General features: G+C 44.3%; 1 protein-coding gene and 1 long non-coding RNA gene across 9 annotated transcripts in view; one reads left to right on the forward strand and one right to left on the reverse strand.

Annotated features, from left to right (window-relative positions):
* Positions 1–11,777, forward strand: part of LOC123859855 (uncharacterized) — a 16,396-nt gene extending 4,619 nt beyond the window's left edge. For both annotated transcript variants that reach the window (XR_010411032.1, XR_006794582.3), the window contains 3 exons: positions 1,497–1,623; positions 3,050–3,154; positions 9,219–11,777. This is a non-coding gene — a long non-coding RNA (uncharacterized LOC123859855). The remainder of the gene's footprint in view (positions 1–1,496; positions 1,624–3,049; positions 3,155–9,218) is intronic.
* KHDRBS1 (KH RNA binding domain containing, signal transduction associated 1) overlaps positions 4,573–21,996 on the reverse strand; it is a 37,854-nt gene continuing 20,430 nt past the window's right edge. Inside the window, exons 8-12 of one of the 7 annotated variants that reach the window (XM_064589571.1) lie at positions 21,219–21,277; positions 18,497–18,689; positions 15,836–15,895; positions 10,623–10,710; positions 4,573–4,888 (exon numbers count right to left, since the gene is read on the reverse strand). In XM_064589571.1, coding sequence (XP_064445641.1) covers positions 18,592–18,689; positions 21,219–21,277 — 157 coding nt within the window. In that variant the 3' untranslated portion in view covers positions 4,573–4,888; positions 10,623–10,710; positions 15,836–15,895; positions 18,497–18,591. Of the gene's footprint in view, positions 5,639–10,622; positions 10,711–15,835; positions 15,896–16,407; positions 18,690–21,218; positions 21,278–21,996 lie in introns of all 7 variants that reach the window. The other 6 variants (XM_064589567.1, XM_064589568.1, XM_064589569.1 and 3 more) reach the window with 6 other exon arrangements.

A 21,996-nucleotide genomic window follows, 5' to 3' on the forward strand; every position in this document is an offset into this window, starting at 1 on the left:
TTAGGTGTCGTTATTCAGAGCACCTTCTCTGCGCCAGTCTTAGAATCAAATCCTGGCTCCACCACTTACAAGCTTCATGACCTTAAGGAGTTCCTTAACTTCCCTGTGCCTCAGTTTTCTCAGTGTCAATTAGTATTAGTACCTGTATTAGTATTAGTAGGGTAGTATTAGTACCTGTCTTAGGAGATTATGGTGAAGATTAGTCTGTGGAAAGTACTTAGAACAATGCCTGGTGAAGGGGCGCCTGGGTGGCTCAGTCGGTTGAGTGCCTGCCTTCGGCTCAGGTCGTGATCCTGGGGTCCTGGGATCGAGCCCCACGTCGGGCTCCCTGCTCAGTGGAGAGCCTGCTTCTCCCTCTCCCTCTGCCTGCCTCTCTGCCTACTTGTGGTCTCTTCTCTTTGTTAAATAAATAAATAAAATCTTAAAAAAAAAAAGAACAGTGCCTGGTGCACAGTAAGTGCTATTTAAGTTTTACTTACTATCGTTATAACACAGATCTATCATGAAGTACAAAGAAAACTAATGTGAATTTAAGATTGAAGACTTTGAAGGAATGTCATCATAGCTCTGTTCCAGCTTTGCAGGGGTTGGCTCTTTCTTCTGACAGCAAGAATACTTACACCTGATTTTTATTACAAGTGCCAAAAGAGAATCCATGTGTCTTCATGTTTTTCTAATTTCCTGAGCCATTCTTACTTCCACGTATATGTTAGTCTCCCCGTCTAACTTTCTCCATCTCAGAGCCACCCACCCACCTGTACTTACCCGGACATTTGTCTTCCCATGTCTTATAGTATTTGATTATTACAAAGATAATAAGTGCAAGCTTTAGAAAATACTGTATTTCTTGTTTAGGTGTTCAAAAGCGAACAGGATTTGGGTAGGTAATGTACGTGGGTGAGGATGGAATGGGCAATGAAGATACAGAGAACAGCATGAGCAAAGGCCCAGAGGCAAGCTATGTTCTAGAAGAGCAAGTCCATTTCAGCTTGAGAGTAATTGAAGATGGGGTTGAAAAAATAGGTTAAGTTCTTGAATGCTACATACAGTGAAGAGTTTGGACTTGATTATACTTTTCTAAGTCTGTTTCCTCAGTAGAATGGGGATGATTCCTGTCATTGAATTGTTGTGATTAATGACAAAAGCAAACAGGTGGGAGAGATAGCTTATGTAAGAAATGGAATGAGGGGCACCTGTGTGGCTCAGTCAGTTAAGCGTCTGACTCTTGACCCTCAGGGCGTGATCTCAGGGTTGTGAGATCAAGTACCGAGTTGGGTACTGCTTTGGGCGTGGAGCCTGTTTGGGACTCTCTCTTTCCCTCTCCCTCTGCCCCCACCCCCCACTCTCTCTCAAAACAAAACAAAACAAAAAGAAATGGAATGATTGTCATTAGGAGCTGGGGACAAGGATTCTTCTCTCCTTGGTATAAAGCCAGCCATCCCACCTCAGAATGGCCTGCAATTTAGTCTCACTTTTGAGATCTTATTTTCCTTCAGTGCACATCTCAACCACCAGAGGGAGCTTGGCACAAAGGAATCACAGCTCCGAGCTCAACAGGACAATTGTGGTGGGCCCGGTTGGACAGGGGATATGGAATCCTGGACCCGATCCAGAGTCTTAATGGTATGAATGGGGCATGGACCCAGGTGCCCCCCTCTCTGGCTCTCTTTTCTTTATTAGACCCATCCCAAGGAGGGGTGAGGCATGCTGCCACAACCTAGCGGTTAGATCTAAGATGTAAGATCTCTAGACAGGGGGTAGAGGATGAGGGCCAGATCTAATCTGGGGATGGGGGGTGGGTCTGAGTTTCTGTATCTCAAGCCAAAAAGGCCTTCATCAACTCTGCTCATACGTCACTGGGCCCAACTCCTTGCTAGAACACCCTGTGCCCGGCCAGGTAGTCCAGCTAGACCTGGGAACTGTAGAAAAGTAGCCAGTGCTGCAGCCTGAGGAATGGGACGGGAGAGGCAGGGCCCTATCTGACAGTCCATCTTTGGAGTGGCATCCACATTGCCCTGGGACTCCAGCCGATAGGTCTAACAGAAAGGGTTATGCGGCCTGGCTCCTCCAGTCATAACTAACCTAGTATTTCATAGGATTTTTGTAAAACCTCCTTTGCTTTGTCTTCTGGCGCTGAGTTAAACAGGGACTTTTCTGATACGGATGTTCAAACGAAGGCCCAGAGACACTTAGCAATTTACCCAAGATCACGTAGCACTCCAGGGCAGAGCTGGGCCTGGAAGCAGCGGGATCGACTCTGAGGGGGCCGGGAAAGGGAAGGCAGGCAGACAGAGCAACAGCCTTCAGAACCTGCTGCAACGAGCACCAGCTCTTGGCCAGACTTCATAACCGCCCCTCGAGAGCCCGCTCTGTTGCTAGGCCCCAGGCTGCCAGCCCCACACTCCCACCCCGGTCCCCTGAGAGCCCCTCACCCTGGCAACAGCCAGAGGAAGGCCCAGCTCAAATATTTATGGCTCAAAACAGCTCAGAGGCTTCAGCTGGGGGGAGGGCGGAGGGTTGACGTCATCCCTTCTCTGCTTGCAGGGGAGGTGACTGAAAGGCGGGGCAGCTGGGTGGGGGGGCCGAGGCCACTAGGTCAGGGCTCTCAAAAGAAGATCCCTAGGGCTGCAAGCGGTAACCGGAGGAGGGAGGAGGCTCTATGTATGTGACAGACGTGACAGGTGGACAGGACTTGGGGGAGAAACACAAGCCGGAAGAAAGGAGGAAGGAAACTTAAGCGTTTGAGCAGTATTATATGTAGACCTCGTGTTAGGTGTTTCATATCCATTTCATTTGTTTCTCAGATCCTGCTGAGTGGACGAGGATTATTAGCCTACTTTTAGGAGTGAACAGGCCTAGAAAAATACACACCAAGTGATGAGCTAGGATTTGAATGCAGGATTTGGCTTTAGCTCCACGAGCTTTACTGTAATTCCGTGGCTCCCAAGTAGATACCCCCGCATCTGGGGGTGGAGGGTGTGGCTGCCCAGGAAAGGACTGCTGGCTTTCAGATAGTGACCCAGGCTCTGTGGCTCCATTTATCATTCAGATGCCATCTGAATCCCGGACTCCCTGCGCCAAACTACGCCCCTGCCTGCTGAACCTGCAGCAAGTCCTCAAATAAAGGATAAGATAAAGGAACTCTAGCCACCAGGTGAGGACCAGGTCTGGACCACGAGTCTCAATGCAAATAATTTGACAAATGCATCTCGGTTTGCCTGGAACTCTCCTGGTTTGGGCACAGGAAATTTCTCTGTCTTGAGTAAACCTGGATAAGGTTTGTCACCATGTATGAATCTCTCACACAAACACAAATGCTTTTCTGTTTCAAAGTACTTGTGGTGGTGAGAGGTACGGGTGAAAAGCAGGACTATCAAGTCTGATGGCTGCTTCTTTTAGCCTTGTACAAGTTATTTATCCTCCTTGAGCTTCAATTTCCTCGTCTGTAAAACGAGTATCATAGGTTGGAAGATTAAGTGAAATTGTGCAAATAAACGCTCGACATAGTGCCTGCTATATATTAAGCACTTAATAAATTATTAGCTATCATTTATAATAATCAGTAATGAAGATGGAAATGGGCTCAGAGGTTTACTAACTTGCCCAGAGTAAATCAACTGATTTCAACATCCTTTTCCTGCTAAGGATGCATCCCAGCTCATTAGAATGCCCCAGGCACAGCTAAAATGCAGACAGTCTCTCTTCCCAAACTCAGCCCTTCTCCTGGTTCCCTTGTTAGGATAAATGACCAGAAGAGTTATTTTATTAAAGGAAGAGTATAATATTAGACATCCCTAACCTCTCAGGAAGCTCAGTATGAAATCAGCCTAGACATAGGCCACAGGAAACTGGAAGTCTATCAAAGGCTGACTTTCCAAACCTTCGAGAGAACGTGTTAGGACAGACAGCTAGCTCAATATAGTTGGAAGAGAAGGAGCTAGGCAAGGGGCCTTTGGCTCTTTCCCAAAGCTGACAGAAGCTACCAGAGTGGGACCATTCTTCACTTGACCAAATCTTTTATTGAGCTCCTCAGTGCCAGGTATTTGCTGGGGAAGGGATAGAGTACAGAGGTGAAATGGAAAAGCCCTACTCTTCAAGAGCCTTTTAGACAAGGGGGTGCCTCTGTCGTTAAGCGTCTGCCTTCGGCTCAGGTCATGATCCCAGGGTCCTGGGATCGAGCCCCACATCGGGCTCCCTGCTCAGCGGGAAGCCTGCTTCTCCCTCTCCCACTCCCCCTGCCTGTGTTCCCTCTCTCGCTGTCTGTCAAATAAATAAATAAAATCTTTAAAAAAAAGAGCCTTTTAGACAAGGTTAGTAATCAACAATGAAGAGAAAAACAGGCTCAGAGGTTAAATAACTTGTTCAAAGTAAATAAACCTTCTCACTTGGCTTTCTTCTGCCTGTAACAGAGGTGACAACCAGCCTTGTCCTGGGAACCCTCCGGAGGTGCCCAAGGGCTCCTGGGCTGGCACCTACAATGCAGGTGTGGGAAGGTGCGAAGGAAAAGGTGGAGGTAGTGTGTTCCAGCCAGTTCTGCTGGAGGCTAAGGGGAAGCAGGCAAAATAGGAGTGACACAGTAGGAGATGCCAGTTTATTCAGATCTAGGAGGCTGTGCTTGGGATGCCATTAGTCCCCTTCAACTCTTTAAAGTCCTGAGCAGGTTTAATTGTTAGCATCACAGCCCCCTGCAGCCCTGAGGACTCCATTCTGGGCCTAGAGACTCTCTTAGGGGATCCTGGCTGGCTTTCTGTATGCAAATCAGACAGATCAAGAAGTAGAGTGGGAAAAGACTGTTGATCTCTCCTGCGTTTCTCTGTGCTCAGCAAATGCCCTCAGGCCAGCCTTGACAGAGTAGGCAGCTCTCCTGGTTTCCGGAGTCCTCTGATCACTGCAAAGACACAGGTAGAAAATTAGACACGAAGCTACCCTATCAAGGGGCTTCCTAGCCTCCCATTTGGCCCGGGTGCTCCCCCTTACAATCTCCCCATCCCATGGCACAACTTTAGTTATTTCATTCCGTACAGGTTTCTAGGTGCACAGATGGGTAGGCAATAGAAGTCCACAGCCTAACAGCTGTCTTTTTTGCTGTTGGTCGGGCAATAAGAATGGATTCTCACTTCATATACCTCCCATCCTTAGCCATGCCTAAGCTGAGTGATCCAGGGCAGAATCAACTAAGCCACTGGAGCCTTTAGCTATTCAGACTTTGGGGCCTCCAGCTCTACAAAAGGGAAAATGATTTCTGCTCTCCCAGAGATGTGAAAAAGATAAAGATTAACAAAGAGCTTTAAAGCCTTTGGAGGAGGGGCGCCTGGGTGGCTCAGTTGGTTAAGCATCTATCTTTGATTCAGGTCATGGTCCAGGGGTCCTGCGATCCAGCCCCGTGTCAGGCTCCCTGCTCAGCAGGGAGTCTGCTTTTCCCTCTCCCTCTGCCTGCCCCACCCCCCCACTTGTGCTCTCTCTAAAGTAAATAAATAAAATCTTTAAAAAAAAACAAAACATAAAGCCTTTGGAGGAAAGAGAATGAGGAAATAGTCATCTTCTTACAGCTATTATTAGCACCTCAGTCCTAGGCTCAGTGGGGCATCTCCTCTGGCCTTTTGAGGGGTTCATCCCAGCTCCAAATACTCAGGGTTATCTGCAGGAGACACACATCTGAAGCCTGGGGCACATGCCAAAGCCTGCAGCAGTGCTCCCATTCTGTTAACATATGGTGCCCCCATTCTGCGAGTTGTTCCAGCCAGTAACTGGAAGAGCCCCCCCTTAGTCAAGCCCTTCTCTCCCACATTAATCAGCCACCAAATGATGTTTATGGTAGCTCTGAAAAGTCCTTGGATCCAGTCACTTCTCCACATTTTCATTGGTATCACCCTACTTACTATAGGTCTTCCTCATTTCTCATCTGGACTAACACAAAGTTTCTTAATAGGTCCTCATAATCCATAATCCATTTTCCACTCAGGAGCAAGTGAAGTTTAAATTTAATCATGTTGTTCCCCATACCTCACTCCTGGATTCAGTGGTCTTCAGTGTTGACCTTAGAGTAAGGGCCAGGTTCCTACCTCACCTTGAACCTGCCTCAGTCCCACCCTCTGCCTAGAATGTGCTTTGTGTCCTTGCCCCAAACCATTTCATAAACCCTCTAACTAACTCTTCCTTTAGATGTCAGCTTAAACAGCATTTCCTCAAAGAGAACCCCTGGGCTAGGCTGGGCTGCCTGGTGTCTGTCCTCATACAACTCTGTTCCTTTCTTTCATAGCTCTTATCACAACTGAAATGATATATGTTATTTATGAGACTAACATCTCTTTATCATGTCTCCTCAAATATAAGCTCATGAAGTCAGGAACCAATTTTACCTTATTTGCCACTGAATCTCCAGTATCTAGCACATAGTAGGTGTTCCAATTTATATTAGCCAATGTGTTTAATAAAATTGGGGCACCTGGATGGCTCAGTCGGTTGAGCAGCTGAATCTTGATTTTATCTCAGGTCATGATCTCAGGGTCATGGGATCGAGCCCTGTGTCAGACTCTGTGTTCAATGGGGAGTCTGCTTGAGGATTCTCTCTCTCTCTCCCTCTGCCCATCCCCCTGCTCACACTTTCTCGCAAATAAATAAATAAATGAAATGAAATGAAAAAATAAAATGAATGAATTCAAAATCTTAAAAAAAAATAAAATGAATGAAAGGGGGCATTTATATTGACCTCTGGAGAGAAGCTTATGATGAATCCTATCAGAGCACAAGGTATTTCTTTCTCAAAGGCAGATGTAGAGCTTGTTTCTGAATTCCAACCTCAGAGAGCCTGAGAAATGGGGAGCACCTGTTCTATACCTAAAGCTAGGCCACGAATGGGAAGCTTGAAGGCTGCAGGAGCTAAAAGCCCCTGGGAGGAATTAGCTCTATCTGAACCCAAACTCTTCTATCTCAAGTTCTCACACCACAGTGTCTGGGAAGAAGAGACTGAGGTGGACTAAGTGGGCTCCAGAGGTTGACAAGGGAACAGTTAATTCAGACATCTTAATGCAGTTTTAAGAACAGGAGTAGTCTCCCAATTTCTGGCATTGTGTTCTACTTAAGTGACTGATCTGGGCAGGCAGCCTGGCTGTGCGTCATCCTCTGCCTGGAAACCTCTCAAATGAGTTGTCTTTTTCCAGGAGTCCCCATATCCTCCCCAAGTTTGCCCTGGAACTGACAAGGCCTCCTGGAAGCGACAAGCTCCCTAGGTCTAGGTGGGGAGAAGCACTGGGATAGCTTGTGTTCCTACCGGAAAACTCCTACCTGCCCATCTCCTGCCTGAGACACCAGCCTAAGACACTCACCACAGCAGTACACACCTCCTGCCAAGAGGATGCTGCGTTTGTAGTCAAGGAATGTCGAGAAGCTAAACTCCAGCAGCATGGTTATGAAATTTAAGTCCCTTCCAGATACAAGTCTCCTTCCTCTTAGAATAGAGACCCATGGTTAGCAGAACACTGGCTGAGAACATGTCCTCAGCCCCAGTGCGAGAACAGGTTAGAGAGTAGAAGATTTTCAGCCCAGGGGTTAGAAAATTGATTTATTATTTTTTTTTAGAGATTTTATTTATTTGGTGGTGGGGGAGAAGGAGAGGAAGAGAATCTCAAGCAGACTCCCTGCCGAGTTTGGAGCCCAACATGGGGCTCAAACTCATGACCCCAAGATCATGACCCAAGCCGAAACCAACAGTTGGACGCCCAACCGAGCCACACAGGCACCCCAGAAAATTGACTTTAGAGGTCAGTGAACTTATCTGCTCCTTATTACCCCCTAAAAAGGTTTGGTCTGCTGCCTAAAGGCAGCCTCCTTGGAAGCCCAGGGAGCAATCAGGCCACGACAGAACTAGGGTCCAGTGGCCACCATAGGCCTTTGCTCGTAAGGGGCCTACAAGGGCGAGCTCAGGGAACAAGAGAACAGGTAGTTAGGCTGGGCAGTGCACTTCCTCCCCTCCCTGCCCCAACAGCGGCTGTCTCAGACAGCTGTATTCAGCGTGTCTGCTCAGGCTATTAGTCATCAGATGCTTGCTAGCTTTAAACATGTAAAGACTATTAATCCAGAGAGCAAGAGGTACATGAAGGTTCTGGAGAGAGAAAAGGAAGGCTTAGAAGGATCTGTTTCTCTTAATTTCAGGAATCTGGAAACCAGAAAGGGGTACCCATCCTGTACACCAAAGCTGGGAACTACTTTTAGTGTAAGCTGATCTTCTGGTGGCCACTGTAGGTATAGAGAAGAGACCAGGAGGCAGTTAAGTGAGAGCAGAGACTTGGGTCTAAACTCCAGCTCTTAGGGCCTGCGGTCATCCTAATCCGGACTTGTCAGTTTCCCAGGATAATCCCTGCTTCACGGGGTTGTCTGAAATTAAGTAGGTCACTGTATCTGCATATGATAATTCCAGTAGAATTAGCACAGAATTAAGAGCTTAAAATGGAGGCAGAGACTTCATGCATTCAGGGGAAGCAAAGCCATGTTTAACAATTCCTTAAGAGCAAAATTTCTATCAGAGGAGACTCCAGGTTCTGGTCTCCAATTCACAGGGTGGGTTAAAGGGACAGGAGGTGGGAAATCGCCCTTAACATATGACAAAGGCCTAACGTCCCACCCTCAAATAGCCCAAATCTCTGAGAGGAGAGAGGATTATTCTTTCTGAAAAAGGTTAGAACCAAAAGGCCTTCAGGCAAGAGGAGAGCAGAAGGCAGGCAGGGTGAGGGGAGAATATCCCCTTCAGTCTCCCACAAGGAGTGGTGCCACTTTACAGAAAGCTCTGCTCTTCTGCTTCTTCCCTCCTTCCCTACCTTGCTGGCACAATGGCAAACACAGGTGTGTCCAAATCACTCTCATGATCAAGGCCTTCAACAGCTCCCTAAACTTCAGAATCAAGTCCAAATACTTTGCCTAACATTTAGCTTTTCAAAATGGGCACTCACCTCTCTTCCAGCCTAACATTTACTGGGTGCTTCCTACAGGTCATGTTGAATGTTCTTCATGAATTCACTCAATCTTTACAACGATGTTGTGACATAAATGATAATCTCCCATTTTACAGATGATGAAACTGAGTCTTGGGGAGGATAGCTTGCCTAAGGCTCCAAAGCCAGTGAAACTAACCCTGGAGGCGGCAGAGTTGACATTAGTCTGTTTAAAGCCATAATAAGGTGTTGTGTTAATCTGCCTGCCTGGTGTTTTCTAAACCTTCTCAGACAGCTCCCCCAGGCTCCTTCGTATTCAGTTCGGCAACACAGGACAACCACACACTACTGGAACTGTTGGAGACTTACTCTCTCCCACTATGAGCGGATGGAGACCCATGACCCAGAACAGCCAGAATAAAGACCTCAGTGGCCTCAGCAAATGTTTACTGCCCTAGCAAAAATATTCCCGCAGAGGCAGCCTCCTTCCACGATAGAGAACAGATGGACAGCCTCCCTGAGGTGGTTCTGGCTGACAGGTAAAGCTCCTCTACATTCCAGCATAATCCTGAAGCTGAGGTTGATCACAGACTCTGAAATCAGACCGCCTGAGCTTAAATCCCAGCTCCACTACTTAACAGCTGCATGACCTTGGATAAGTTATTTAATTTTCTGGGCTTCAGTTTCATCATTGTGTAAAAACGGGACAATAATAGCTACTTCACAGGTGGAGAAGACAGTGCACGGCACATGGTGAAAAATCAACGTGAGAACTGACAGAATGCAATAGTGGTTAAAATACGTATTTTTCAGATTTTAACATCCCCGAGATCAGGATGCATTTTATACTTGATACGAAAACAAACTATCTTGTCAGTTTAATTGGCAGTATTTTTTCTTTCTTTGCAGTACTTGCTACATCTTATAATAAATGGCTGCAGTGTCGATGAAATATGGTGTTATCTTACAGAAGGAGCATACTTTCAGCATAGAGAATGGACTTCGGTGTACAAAAATGTTGACAGGCACACCCCACAACTTGCTATGAGACTGTGGTAAATTACTCCACCTCTCCTAGTATCAGCTGCCTCCTTTACAAAAATAGGGACACACAGTAGGCCTGCAAATTCAGTTCTCTCCTCCCTTAGGCAGAGCTGCCTATTTTCCCTATGTCACTTCCTCCTCCTTTTATAAAGTGGGGTCAAGATCAATGAATGGGAGTAGATGGAATAACAATTTAAATGACTACTTAACAGTAACACTGCCAGCAAACAGCAGCTTGCATAGGCTCACACAAAGCACAAGAACATATCAAGAAAGAGGGAGTCCATGTTCTGCCTTGTGCATTCCAATTCCAGTATGATCTTTGGGCAAAGCCTTGAGGGACATAGAACTTCGGGGTCTGAGACAAGGCAGGGAGTACTTAAGTTTCAAAAACCTGAGCAAGGGGCGCCTGGGTGGCTCAGTTGGTTAAGCGACTGCCTTCGGCTCAGGTCATGATCCTGGAGTCCCGGGATCGAGTCCCACATCGGGCTCCCTGCTCAGCAGGGAGTCTGCTTCTCCCTCTGACCCTCCTCCCTCTCATACCCTCTGTCTCTCATTCTCTCTCTCGCAAATAAATAAAAAACTAAAAAAAAATAAAAAAATAAAAAAAAACAAAACAAAACCTGAGCAAAACAGCCACTACCGTAATACCTCTATGCCCCTATTCACATGGTACAGGGGAACTCTGCGTATGCGTGGGCAAGAAGGCTTTTCGGTCCCAACTCTCAGGCTGCTGTTCCTGAAACAAAACACAGTCTGAGTCTGTTTCATCCTTAGTGGCCAGAAAGCCCTAGCAGCTGCTGATGCATCTTTACCTTCATTCTTAGCTTGCGGCAAGGGGTGGGAAGTGGTGGGGAGAAAGCAAGAGGGGACAAGCCCTGAGCCTTCTTGAATAACTACCATATCCCTAGGGAAGAGAGGGTGAGGCTGTTCCCTTAGCAGCCACAGTCATTGCCAGGAGCACCCAGGAGATTCCACAGAAATCGTGGAGGGAGATGGAGAGAGGAGCAAAGGACGCTGATGGTGGGGGAAATGGCATGTGGAGCTCAGCCTCGAAGCTTCTGAGGAACCACATATGGCCAGGCGTGGCAGCTAGAACAGCAAGCCTCATTTCCACTTTAGCAGCCTGTGCTATAAGACAAGGTAAAGATGTGGTTTGGAGATACCCATACACGGGATCCAATCCTAGCCCCATGACTTACCACTAGCCTTTAGTGGTGCCAAAATAATCCAGTTAGCTATTCCTTATCATTGAGTAGCTACTACATGCCAGAAATTACATTAATCACTTTTAAGTAATACCTACTTCAAAAGGTAGTAGATCTATATCTCCATGGTCAATTAGTGTGCCAATATGGACAAAGGCACCGAGATCATTCAATGGGGGAAAAAACAGTCTTTTTAAAGATTTTTTTTTTAAAGATTTATTTGACAGAGAGAGAGTGGGAGAGAGAGAAAGAGTGTATACACGCGCATGTGTGCATGCATGAGAGCAGGGGGAGGGGCAGAGGGAGAGAAACTCAAGCAGACTCCCTGCCGAGCATGGAGACCGATGTGGGGCTCGATCCCATGATCCCCAGGATCATGACCCAAGCCGAAATCCATAGTCAGATGTCCAACTGGCTGAGCCACCCAGGCACCTCCAAAACAGTCTTTTTAATAATATGATGCTGGGACAACTGGATATCCATATGCAAAAGAATGAATATGAAACTCTGATCGCACACCATATGCAAGAGTTAACGCAAAATGGGTCACAGACCTAAATGTAAGAATTTAAACAATAAAAGTCTTAGATGGAGGGCGCCTGGGTGGCTCAGTCGTTCAGCGTCTGCCTTCGGCTCAGGTCATGATCCCAGGGTCCTGGGATCGAGTCCCACATCGGGCTCCCTGCTCAGCGGGAAGCCTGCTTCTCCCTCTCCCACTCCCCCTGCTTGTGTTCCTGCTCTCGCTATGTCTCTCTCTGTCAAATAAATAAATAAATAAATCTTTAAAAAAAAAAGTCTTAGATGGAGATAGGTATAAATTTTCAGGACTCTGATTAGACAATTGCTTCTTATCCAAGACAGCAAAAGCATAAGCAACAAAAGAAAATAAACTGGACTTCATCAAAATGGAACTTTTGTGTCTCAAAGAAAATAAAAAACCCATGGAATGGGAGCAAAATACTTGCAAATCACCCATCTGACAAGGGTCTCATACCAGACCATATAAAGAACTTACAATTTAATAATAAAAAGACAAATAATTCAATTAAAAAATTGACAGGAGATTTAAATCAACATTTCTCCACAGACGATACACAAATAGTGGATCAGCACACGAAAAGAAGCTCAACAACATTAGTCATTAGGGAAGTGCAAATCAAAACCACCATGAGACACCACTTCACACCCAGTAGGATGGCTACAGTAAACAAAGCAGAACGTAACAAGTGTTGGTGGGGATACGAGAAATTAGAAACTTCATACATTGCTGGTGGGAATGGTGTAAGCTCTACATAAGAGTCTGACAGTCCCTCCAACAGGTAAGCATTGAGCTGCTGTCTGACCCAGCAATTCCTCTCCTAGGTGCATGTCCAAGAAACTGAAAACGTATGTCTACACAAAAACTTGTACATGGATGCTCATAACAGTATTTTTCATCATAGCCAAAAAGCAGAAACAACCCAGATGTCCACCAGTGGGTGAATGGACAAATAATGCTGAAAAACACATACGATCAAACAGTATTTGACAATAAAAGGAAAGAGGTACTGATACAAGTTACAACATGGATGGAACTTGGAGACACAATGCTAAGTGACAGAAGCCAGTCAAAAAATACCCCATATATTGGATGATTCCATTTATATGAAATGTCCAGAATAGGCAAGTCAACAAAGGTAGGAAGTAGATGAGTGGCTGATCAGGGCTGGAGAAGTTCAGTAGACTGGGGGAGATGACTAAAAAGCATGGGAATTCTTTTCTGGGGGTGATAAACATGTTCTCAAATTGACGGTGGTGAGGACTATACAGTTTCGTATCTATTAAAAACCACTGAATTGTACACTTTATTTTTTTTTAAGATTTTATTTATTTGAGAGAGAGCATGAGAGAGCAAGCAAGCAAAAGCTGGGGTGAGGGAGGAGGGCAGAGGGAGAGGGACAACACAGGGCTCGATCCCAGGACCCCAGGATCATGACGTGAGCAGAAGGCAGACACTTAAGCGACTGAGCCACCCAGGCGCCCCTGAATTGTACACTTTAAATGGGTGAATCTTATGGATATGATTGTATCTCAATAATCGTAACATGTCTTCTAGTTTGTATTAATAGAAGTTAACCAGAAGCTGCAAGCTGGTAGGCTGCCTACCGGCAGCATTTGGCTTGCCACAGAGGTTTTACAGGGACTAATACTAATCTGAACGTACATTAAACAATTGCTGTATGTAAAATCCAAATTTCTAGTTTTTCTGGAAAATCAGATCCAGCAAGTCTAACAAAAAAATTTCTGGAGCTGGAAAAGAAACATGAATGAAAATGAACTTCAAATGTTTGACAGGATATTCCCTCAGGGGTCCAAGGTAAAACCCATGACTCATTCAAAATGAGGGATAACTTCTAATACTTGGAGTTGTCTTAAGAGAAATGGGTTGCTTTTGGAAGTAATATGCTTCCTGTCACTAGTACAAAGTACTGATACATGTTACAACAGGGATGATCCTTGAAAACTCTATGCAAAGTGAAAGAAGCCTATCACAAAAGGCACATATTATATAATTTCATAGAAACAGAAAGTAGGTTAGTGGTTGCCAGGGGCTGGGGAAAGAGGGGAATTGGGAGTGACTGCTGACAGGTATGGGATTTCTTTTTGGGGTAATGGGAATTTTCTGGAATTAAATAGTGATGATGGTTGCACAGCACTGTGAATATTCTAAAAGCCACCGAACTGTACACTTTAAAACGGTTAAATGGTAAATTTTAAGTTACACAAATTTTGTATTAATTAAGAGTAAGGTAGAGAAGACCAAATGAGATCGTCCTTATTAACTGCTTAGGATATTATCACAGTAATGTTAGCTACTATTATCAACTTCGTTTGATGATAAAGAAATGAAGCCCAGAGAGGGATTAAGGGTTTGGTTTTGTCAAAACAGAGACCAAGGCTATGATGAGGCAGAGTCAGGACAGGTCCCCAATCTTGCCTGGCTCTAAAGATTACAGGACTATAAATTACAGGACTGTCACAGGTAGTGACAGAAAGCTATGGAAAACACTGGGACCAACTGACTAAACTCCACATTCAGAAAAGGCAGACCACCGACAGACCGGGGTCTGCCAACAATAAAACCTGTTTTTCCAGGCGCAAGTTACAGGCCGAATGAGGAAAGAAGCATCCCCAAAATTCTGCTCTTAAGACTACCCTAGGAAGAGTTGGAACTAATTCTCTGCATTCAGGGACTTTCCTCTAAAATTGTTTTGCCATTCATGTAATCAATATCAAACTTAGGACTTCCTTGGTGCCCAGAACCATGCTCAATACACACAATCCTCTTTAAAATCTCTAGATCTCAGAGGCTCCTGGGAGAGGCAGGTTGGGAAGAAATGAACTCCAAGAAGGCAAATTTCACTGACAAAGGCTGTATGTGCCTTTGGCCTCTCCCGAGTTTGGTCTTTTCCCTTCGGTGCCCTCCTAACCCTAACAACCCACTCAGGGGCAGAGGGAAAAATCATCCAGCTAGTTCCTGGATGGCTTCAATCGGCAGGTAGGCTTGCTCAGTTGTCAGAAGTCCCCGCACCCCAATCAGGGGGCTACCCTTTCTTAGAGAATGAACACGAATATTTATTATGTATAGGACACTGAATTGATTGGCCTTATATATAATAAAACTCATTCAGTTTGCTGACCACTATAAGGTGTATGTTATCACTATCTTCCTTCCCAGATGAGGAAATAAGTGGTTTTAGGTCACGAAACAAAAATAGGTTGCCGATTCAACTCTTGTTAGGTCTCCTGCCCTTTCTACTGCGCCACACTATCCTTTTCCGAGGGTCTCCTCAGGGTGAGAAATACCCCTTCCTTACATTAAAAGCAATATAATATGGAGAGTAAAGATGTTAGGTTCTGGCAACAAACTTGGGCTTGATTACTAACCAACCATACTAATTATATGACCCCGGGAAGTCACTTAACCTTATTAAGTCTCCGTCACTTCTGTAATACACAAATAATACTGGACAACTGCTGTTTGCCTGCCCAGTATCCATTCCCTTTTCCTAATAACACCCGACTTCCTTTTGAGGAATTACTTTTTTCTTACCACAACCTGGTAAAGTATGAACATGTGACTTAAGCTAATACAGTCTTGACTTTCCCTCTCTAGAATTTGCATCTTCAGGGAAAAAGAAAGCAAACAGGGCTAGAATTCACTCATTCTAGCAACAGCACCTAAACAGCTAGTCCTGGCTTCAAGAACATTCCTGTGGTCTATCACTGCTGCCCCAGTTCTCTGCAGCCCATCTGGTTCCCATGCCAGATTTTCTAGCCTTCATACTAAATCTGTGAGCCCCTAACATCCTTCTAATAAATTCCCTTTTATTTACATTAGCCGGTCACTTTGTTGCTTACAACCAGTGAACTCCAAATGAAACACTGTCCCATTAGGTTATTGACAGGATAGGGTGGGATTCAACAGATGTAAGCTGACGCTACAACCATTGCAAGTAAATTCAATATGGACTGATGGTTGTGTTGTAAATATGGTACAAATGACATGTGAGAAAGATTTGCCCATGGACCATGTCCCAGGCCACGTCCTGGCAAAACTATCTTATAATTAGGATAAAAGTCCCACATCCTTAATAGAAAGCTACCTTAACATACCTGACATGGGTCTTCACTACCCATTCTACTCCAGGAAATGCCTCAGGAGTTTTCAATCACCTGAAAATGGAGAAGTAAGAGATCAGCCTTTTGAAGAGGAAGTTTTAAAGACATACAAAATAAAAGATAGAGATCCTGCATGCAGTTTACACATTACAGGAGAGAAACATGCAACTTTAAAGAAATTTTAAATAACATTTCATTGTGAATATCAATATGGGGACCTATAGGGGATCATCCTTGTACATTTTTAAATAGCTGAGCAGAAAGCTTGACTTTGGGGAGCAGCAGGTCTAATCTACAGTCATTGAAATTTTACAATGTGTCATTTAAGATGTCAGACTTTGTGCCCAGGTTACATTACAGTTCACTTGTGATGGGCAGGATTATTAAGAGTTATGGCTAATTTATGCGGCAGCATATGGTTTTTCTTTTTACAGCTATTTTTTATTAAACAAATTTTGCCAAGTTTTAACATTAAAATTAACAGCTAAAGAATTGTTTATGCAAGTTGCTGTCACAGTTTATGTAAAAGAGAAATATGTGCTATTAAAATCAGACATTTAGGTTACCTTTGGTTTTTTGCGATGCATGTTAGCTTTACACATCCTGATTCTCTTGCGATAATTTTCCTTTAAAAAGGGGGGTATAGAGTGATCTCTTTTCATCAAAACAAGACATAATGCCCTGAAAGCTGACTTCAAACCATGGTTGAAAATTCAGTTATTTACACTTTATCACAATCTACAAATACATTTTTTTGTTGGTGTGTTTTAAAAAGAAAAAAAATGTCCATCATGCACTGCTGCAGGCAGCTTGGCACTTCATACAAGAGGATTTTTCACCCCCGAGCAGTTTAGGTGGCTCCCTTAGGGAAGGCATGAGAACCCTGAGAATTAACAGAGGAGTGGAAACAGGGCCAACCAATTCCATCATTTCCTCTCTTGGTCTCTCAGGAGGGAGTTCAGAGCCAGCCTATCATGCCAGATCCTGCCCCAGCCCAGCTGATTTGTTAACAGCATTTCTGGGATCGGAAGGGAAACCCTTAAGGGCACCCAGGGTTTGCTGAATTGTCGTATCTAAAGGCAGGTGCTATCCCTTTCCAAGCTCACGGAGATTATTTGGTGTCACGCTTAGGGCCACCTAGGGGCTTTAGAGAGGTGCAGACAAGGGTGGCTGGCACTTTAAATACTGAGGCCTATGTACAGAAACCAATCCAAGTTTCGGCTCAGTTGGGTTTTTCTCTCCAGAAATTAGAGCTTGTGATAGGATGGGATAAAACTGCTGTCAACAACTTCCAGGGGGTGAAAAAGCTTTGGTTATTTTTAAACTAAAACTTAACAACTCGATAAACTTTTTTTTTGGTAAACTTAAAATAAAATCCCCCCCACCACTTTTAAGAATGTCTCCAACTTTTAACAAGCCCATTAACTTTAGAGTTAATTTAAGTTTATTTGAAAGAGAAAACTATTTTATTGTCCACCCAAAAAAATGACAATTCATCACATTTACTTTGATTAAAAAAGGACTAAACTTTATTGACAAACTGCTGCAGACATTTTGACATAAGTTTAAGCTACCTATTTAGGCAGACTTACACATGTAGCATTTAATCTTCCAAGAACAAAATGGGAGGACGGTACAAATCCAATTAGGACTTTAACTTATGTACAAAGTGGATTTTGATTCCTTTTTCATTCAGCTGCAGTGTCCCTTTTTATATCATGCTAGTGTTGAGACATACTTGACTAACTACCTTGGGAACAGTTCAATATTGACAACCGTCAACTTTAAAAAATCATCAGCTTTTGGTTCCAGTGTCCAAGTGAGCTTTTCATGGAGTGCAGAACCTCGGAGGGACAAAACACTTTGTCTTTTTAAATACTGAAATTTTAATTATTAGTACGATTACTGAAGGATTTTTTCATGGCTGAAAAGCTCTGCATCAAATTCAATCCAGGTGGCCAGCCCCTGTCCCCGAATCCACCTCTTCAAAACCTACTCCCCACTAAGTATCTCTCAACACTGTATGTCTGGGGCTAGATTTCAAAACCCACATAATGAAAAAGTCAGTTTTACAAACCTAATTTTGTTGTTGTTTTAAATCAATTAACGTTAAAAATTGCATCAACTATTTAATTCATGAGGATCTTTCATATTAAAATTTAACCTTAAGATTCAACCGCCATGTGCTTTTAAAGGAAACATTTTTAGAGACGTCTGAGCTCACTTTTACATGGTGGCACCTACTGCCGTTAACGTTTGTGATTTTAAATCTTAAACAGCCCTGAATTTTGAAATGTAGCCTAGTTTGGGATTCTGCAACTACAACTTTACGGGATGCCTCAAATCAAAACTAAGAGAAAGTTAACAAGCCTTAAACTTCAGAACCTTTAAGCAAGCAATGTCACTTTTGAAACTAACAGGTTTGTGGTTTTTTTTTTTACTCAACTTCTTTTTTTTATTATAAAAGGTACATTTCTGTTTATATTTAAACAACAAAGAAAAAAGCATCTACACACTTAAAAAATTAATTCGATATTCCTAAATCTATTTTAACTCATTTTAAAATACTACATACAGAAGCCAGAATGCAGAGTTAAGAATGGAGTAAGGTGGGGAGAAGAAGGGGACCACGAAGAAAAACACTTAGACAATTACTTGTCTGTTGTGGGTAAAGCAACAGGAATCCTGGGAGATACAAGAAATCAGTAACAACTTTGCTCATAACTGATATTTTCCCCTCATGTTTGTTTTTAATAACGTCCATATGGGTGCTCTCTGTATGCTCCCTTCACTGGCCTAGCTGGAGGGGCCTTCAGTGACGGCCTGGTCCCATTCCAGTCGTCTTGGCCTGTGGGGAAAGCAAGAACAGTTTATAAACCATGTGCTATTGGCATTTTGGGATGAGCAGGAATAGGTCAAATGGTAAAGATCACCAAAAACACTGCTTTGCTTCCAGTGTCTTGCATGTCCCAATGGTCCCTGCTTTTTGCTCTGCTTGGCCCTCCTGAACAGCTTAATTTCCCAGCTGTAGGGCAATTTTGAGTGGACAGACAGAAGGAAACAGCTCAGAAAAGGCCTGGAGTCATCTTTAGCAAAGAGGTTCTCCACAGGCAACATGATCTCTACTCCAGCCCCCAAACCTGGATGAACCCAACACTTTGCTTGAGACAGGGAGGAAATGAATCTTAGTAGGTCTGCAATGCCCTTTTTCCTGTTCCCAAAGGAACTGGGGAGAAAGCCTCAGGTCATGTGGCAACTTTGGGAAGTCTTTCAGACTGGAAGCAGGTAGCTCCCTTTCCAACAGCAAGTCAGGTTTCCCTGTTGAAAAGTGTCCTCTGGCTCTCTGGGAGAAGCAAGCAAGGGCCACATTTCATGAGGCTTCCCCACCAGCAGAGCTGGTCCACTGCTCTGGCAGAGGGAAGTATAATTCAATGTGTTTATAGCAATGATATGGAGAATTCACGGTTTCCTTTCTCATGCAATAGTCCAGAGAAGCCAGACAACATGGTTGACATCCTCAAATGGCTTTCCTTTGTTACAAGGAAAAGCCTGAGGGAAATGATCACTTACTTCTATAGCTGACCTCTTATGAAAAGGAGTTGCGTTTATGAGCTTATTCTTCCCACTCGCCCCCATACTTTACCCATGCCAGTTCATTCCTGATGTATATTTCTCCAGCTGCCTGCATTCACTAAAGGTCTAAAGCCTCTATATGGACCTGAAGTCCCACAGAGCCCTATCTAAGCCTGTTTATACCCTTAGTATAACAGGTACATCCATCACTTTCCAAGTGGCTTCTGGTCCTAAAAAGACAGTTTATTTTTGTAATTCTGTTTATAAAGGCAGAAATCATAACCGATTAACTGTGCAACAACACACCAGGAGCAAGAGAGGCAGCCGGCCTCTTTCAGTCCAGTCTCTTCTCTGGCAAAACAGAAATGTAATTCAGTCAAACACATACAGAGGCCCCATTGTGCTGCCTCGCCCATGGGAGGGAAATACCCTGGGGCAATCCCACTGCCCTTCTGAATAGTGGCCTACCAGCCACTCTGGAAGCAGAGCAGTGCAGTGTTACTGATGGCAACTGTCCAGGACCCTTTAGCTAGAACTGGTAAAAAGAGTTTCCCTAGGCAAGCAGCTGACTGGCTACTACATACTGAGCTGAGGAGCTAAGCTCAGCTTGTCTGTCTGTGGGAGCTCCAAGAGGCTCCCTACGCCCTTTTCAGCTAGGCAAAGGTGGGGGAAGGGGGGACACACGACACTGTTAACTAGCATCTTAAGATGAACTGTCAACTGCTGAGCCCCTGGCCAAGGACTCTGGAACTCCCTCAGGTATGTTGAAAATACCTTGCGTTTAAAAGGCTGCTCTCCCTCACCCACTGCCGCATGGCACTCCCTCTGGGGCCCATTAACATGGGGTCATAATTGGCTCTTGAGGACACTCTTGAGCAATGTGTTTTCAACTAAACCTCAGGGAAGACAGCTTGGTCCTGCTGCCATTTCAGCCGCTAGAGCTCTCCTGGGATCAAGGACTGAGTTGAGATGTCTCCAAGCCAGTAAGGAGCTTGGTGCCAGTACTGCCCTGAATTGGCCCCAGCCCCTACCATCTCAGATCTGAGACTGACAGGCACGATTCTTGCACCCAACCTGCTTTTCGCTAGCTACTTGCCATCTAGTTCCCTTTCAGCTAACATTTCCTCTACACTGAGATTCTTTTCAATGAGATCCAAAATTGCTCTTAAAAATGAAGTGGGGCCGGGTGCCTGGGTGGCTCAGTCGGTTAAGGATCTGTCTTCAGCTCAGGTCATAATCCCAGGGTCCTGGGATCAAGCCCTGCATTGGGCTCCCTGCTCAGTGAGGAGTCTGGTTCTCCCTCTCCTTCTGCCCCTGCCCCCCCACTTAAGCACACTCGCTCTCTCGCGCAAAATAAATAAAATCTTAAAGAAAAAAAATGTGGTGGGGCTGGAGAATAAAATTGGATATGATGAAGTTCTTAGTATGTACCAATGTGGCGTAGGCACCAACAGCAAAGGCCCTGCAACATGACCTAGGCCTGGCAATCTCTCCTGGTCTAAAGTAGAAAAAGATCAACATCAGCTTAAAAGTTTGCAGCTCCAACCAGGCCAAACAGACATCTAGTTTAAGACATCTGCTTAGCTTTCCAAGAGTAACTCCATCTCACCTTAAGAACTCCTATTTCCCGGCACACCACACAATTTCAATAAGAATGGGACGGCTACTGTCACATCTACCAACATCTCAGCTTTCTAAAGGCTCCTTTTTGGGTGTGTGCCCGGTGGCCCCCAATAGTCCAGCCACTAGCACTCGTGCAGGCCCTTACTTGCACACTCTGCCCACCATGGAAATAAAGACATACCATAAGCTTCGTAAGAATCTTGAACCTCCCCATGTCCATAGTCATAATATTCTGAGTCCCTGAAAGACAAAGACAGAGTGTTAGAGAGCGACAGAGTAACTCTATTTCCATTTCTCCTTCTTCCCACATTTCAGGCATTTTACTACATGTGTAAGACAGGAAAATGCTCATTTTGCCCCATCTCCAAACCAGAAAATATTTCCAAAACACGTATGTGCTATGTATTTAACAAAAAAAAAAAATTTACAATCATAGCAAAGAAAAATGGATACCACATAATTTAAAGTGGAAAAGCACAATCCAAAAGTGACCATCTTAATCATAGTGTTCACACACACACACATACATTTACAGGGCTCACTGGAAGAGAATAAACAAACATGCTGTTCTGTCCCCACTGTACGATTTTGAAATACTTTTTCAGTCAGTCACAGATAAAATACATATACACAAAAACGTTATTTAAGACAAGTGCAGAAAATAACGTAAGTTATGGTAGTAGGATTCTAGCTTCCTTTTAAACTTTTATGTACCTTTAGTGTGGCAATAATACATCAAAACAATTTAAAGGCATTTTCCCTTCATTTCCATGTGGTCACAGCTCAGGAATTTTTCATCTGCTATTCCCAGATTCTATACTATAAATTAAGACTCAGTTATCTAAGCTTACAGATCTGTGTGCCTTGCAGACGTGGAAAGCAGAGATACCCCCTAAACGGGAACCACACTGCTCCTTAGATGTGTGCTACCTAAATCTCTCGGTTGCTCCAACTCCTTC

Source organism: Mirounga angustirostris, unplaced genomic scaffold (genome assembly GCF_029215605.1).
Source record: "Mirounga angustirostris isolate CCGP_5_RB_7025 unplaced genomic scaffold, mMirAng1.0.hap1 SCAF_4, whole genome shotgun sequence".
In the NCBI taxonomy this organism is placed as follows: Eukaryota; Metazoa; Chordata; class Mammalia; order Carnivora; family Phocidae; genus Mirounga; species Mirounga angustirostris.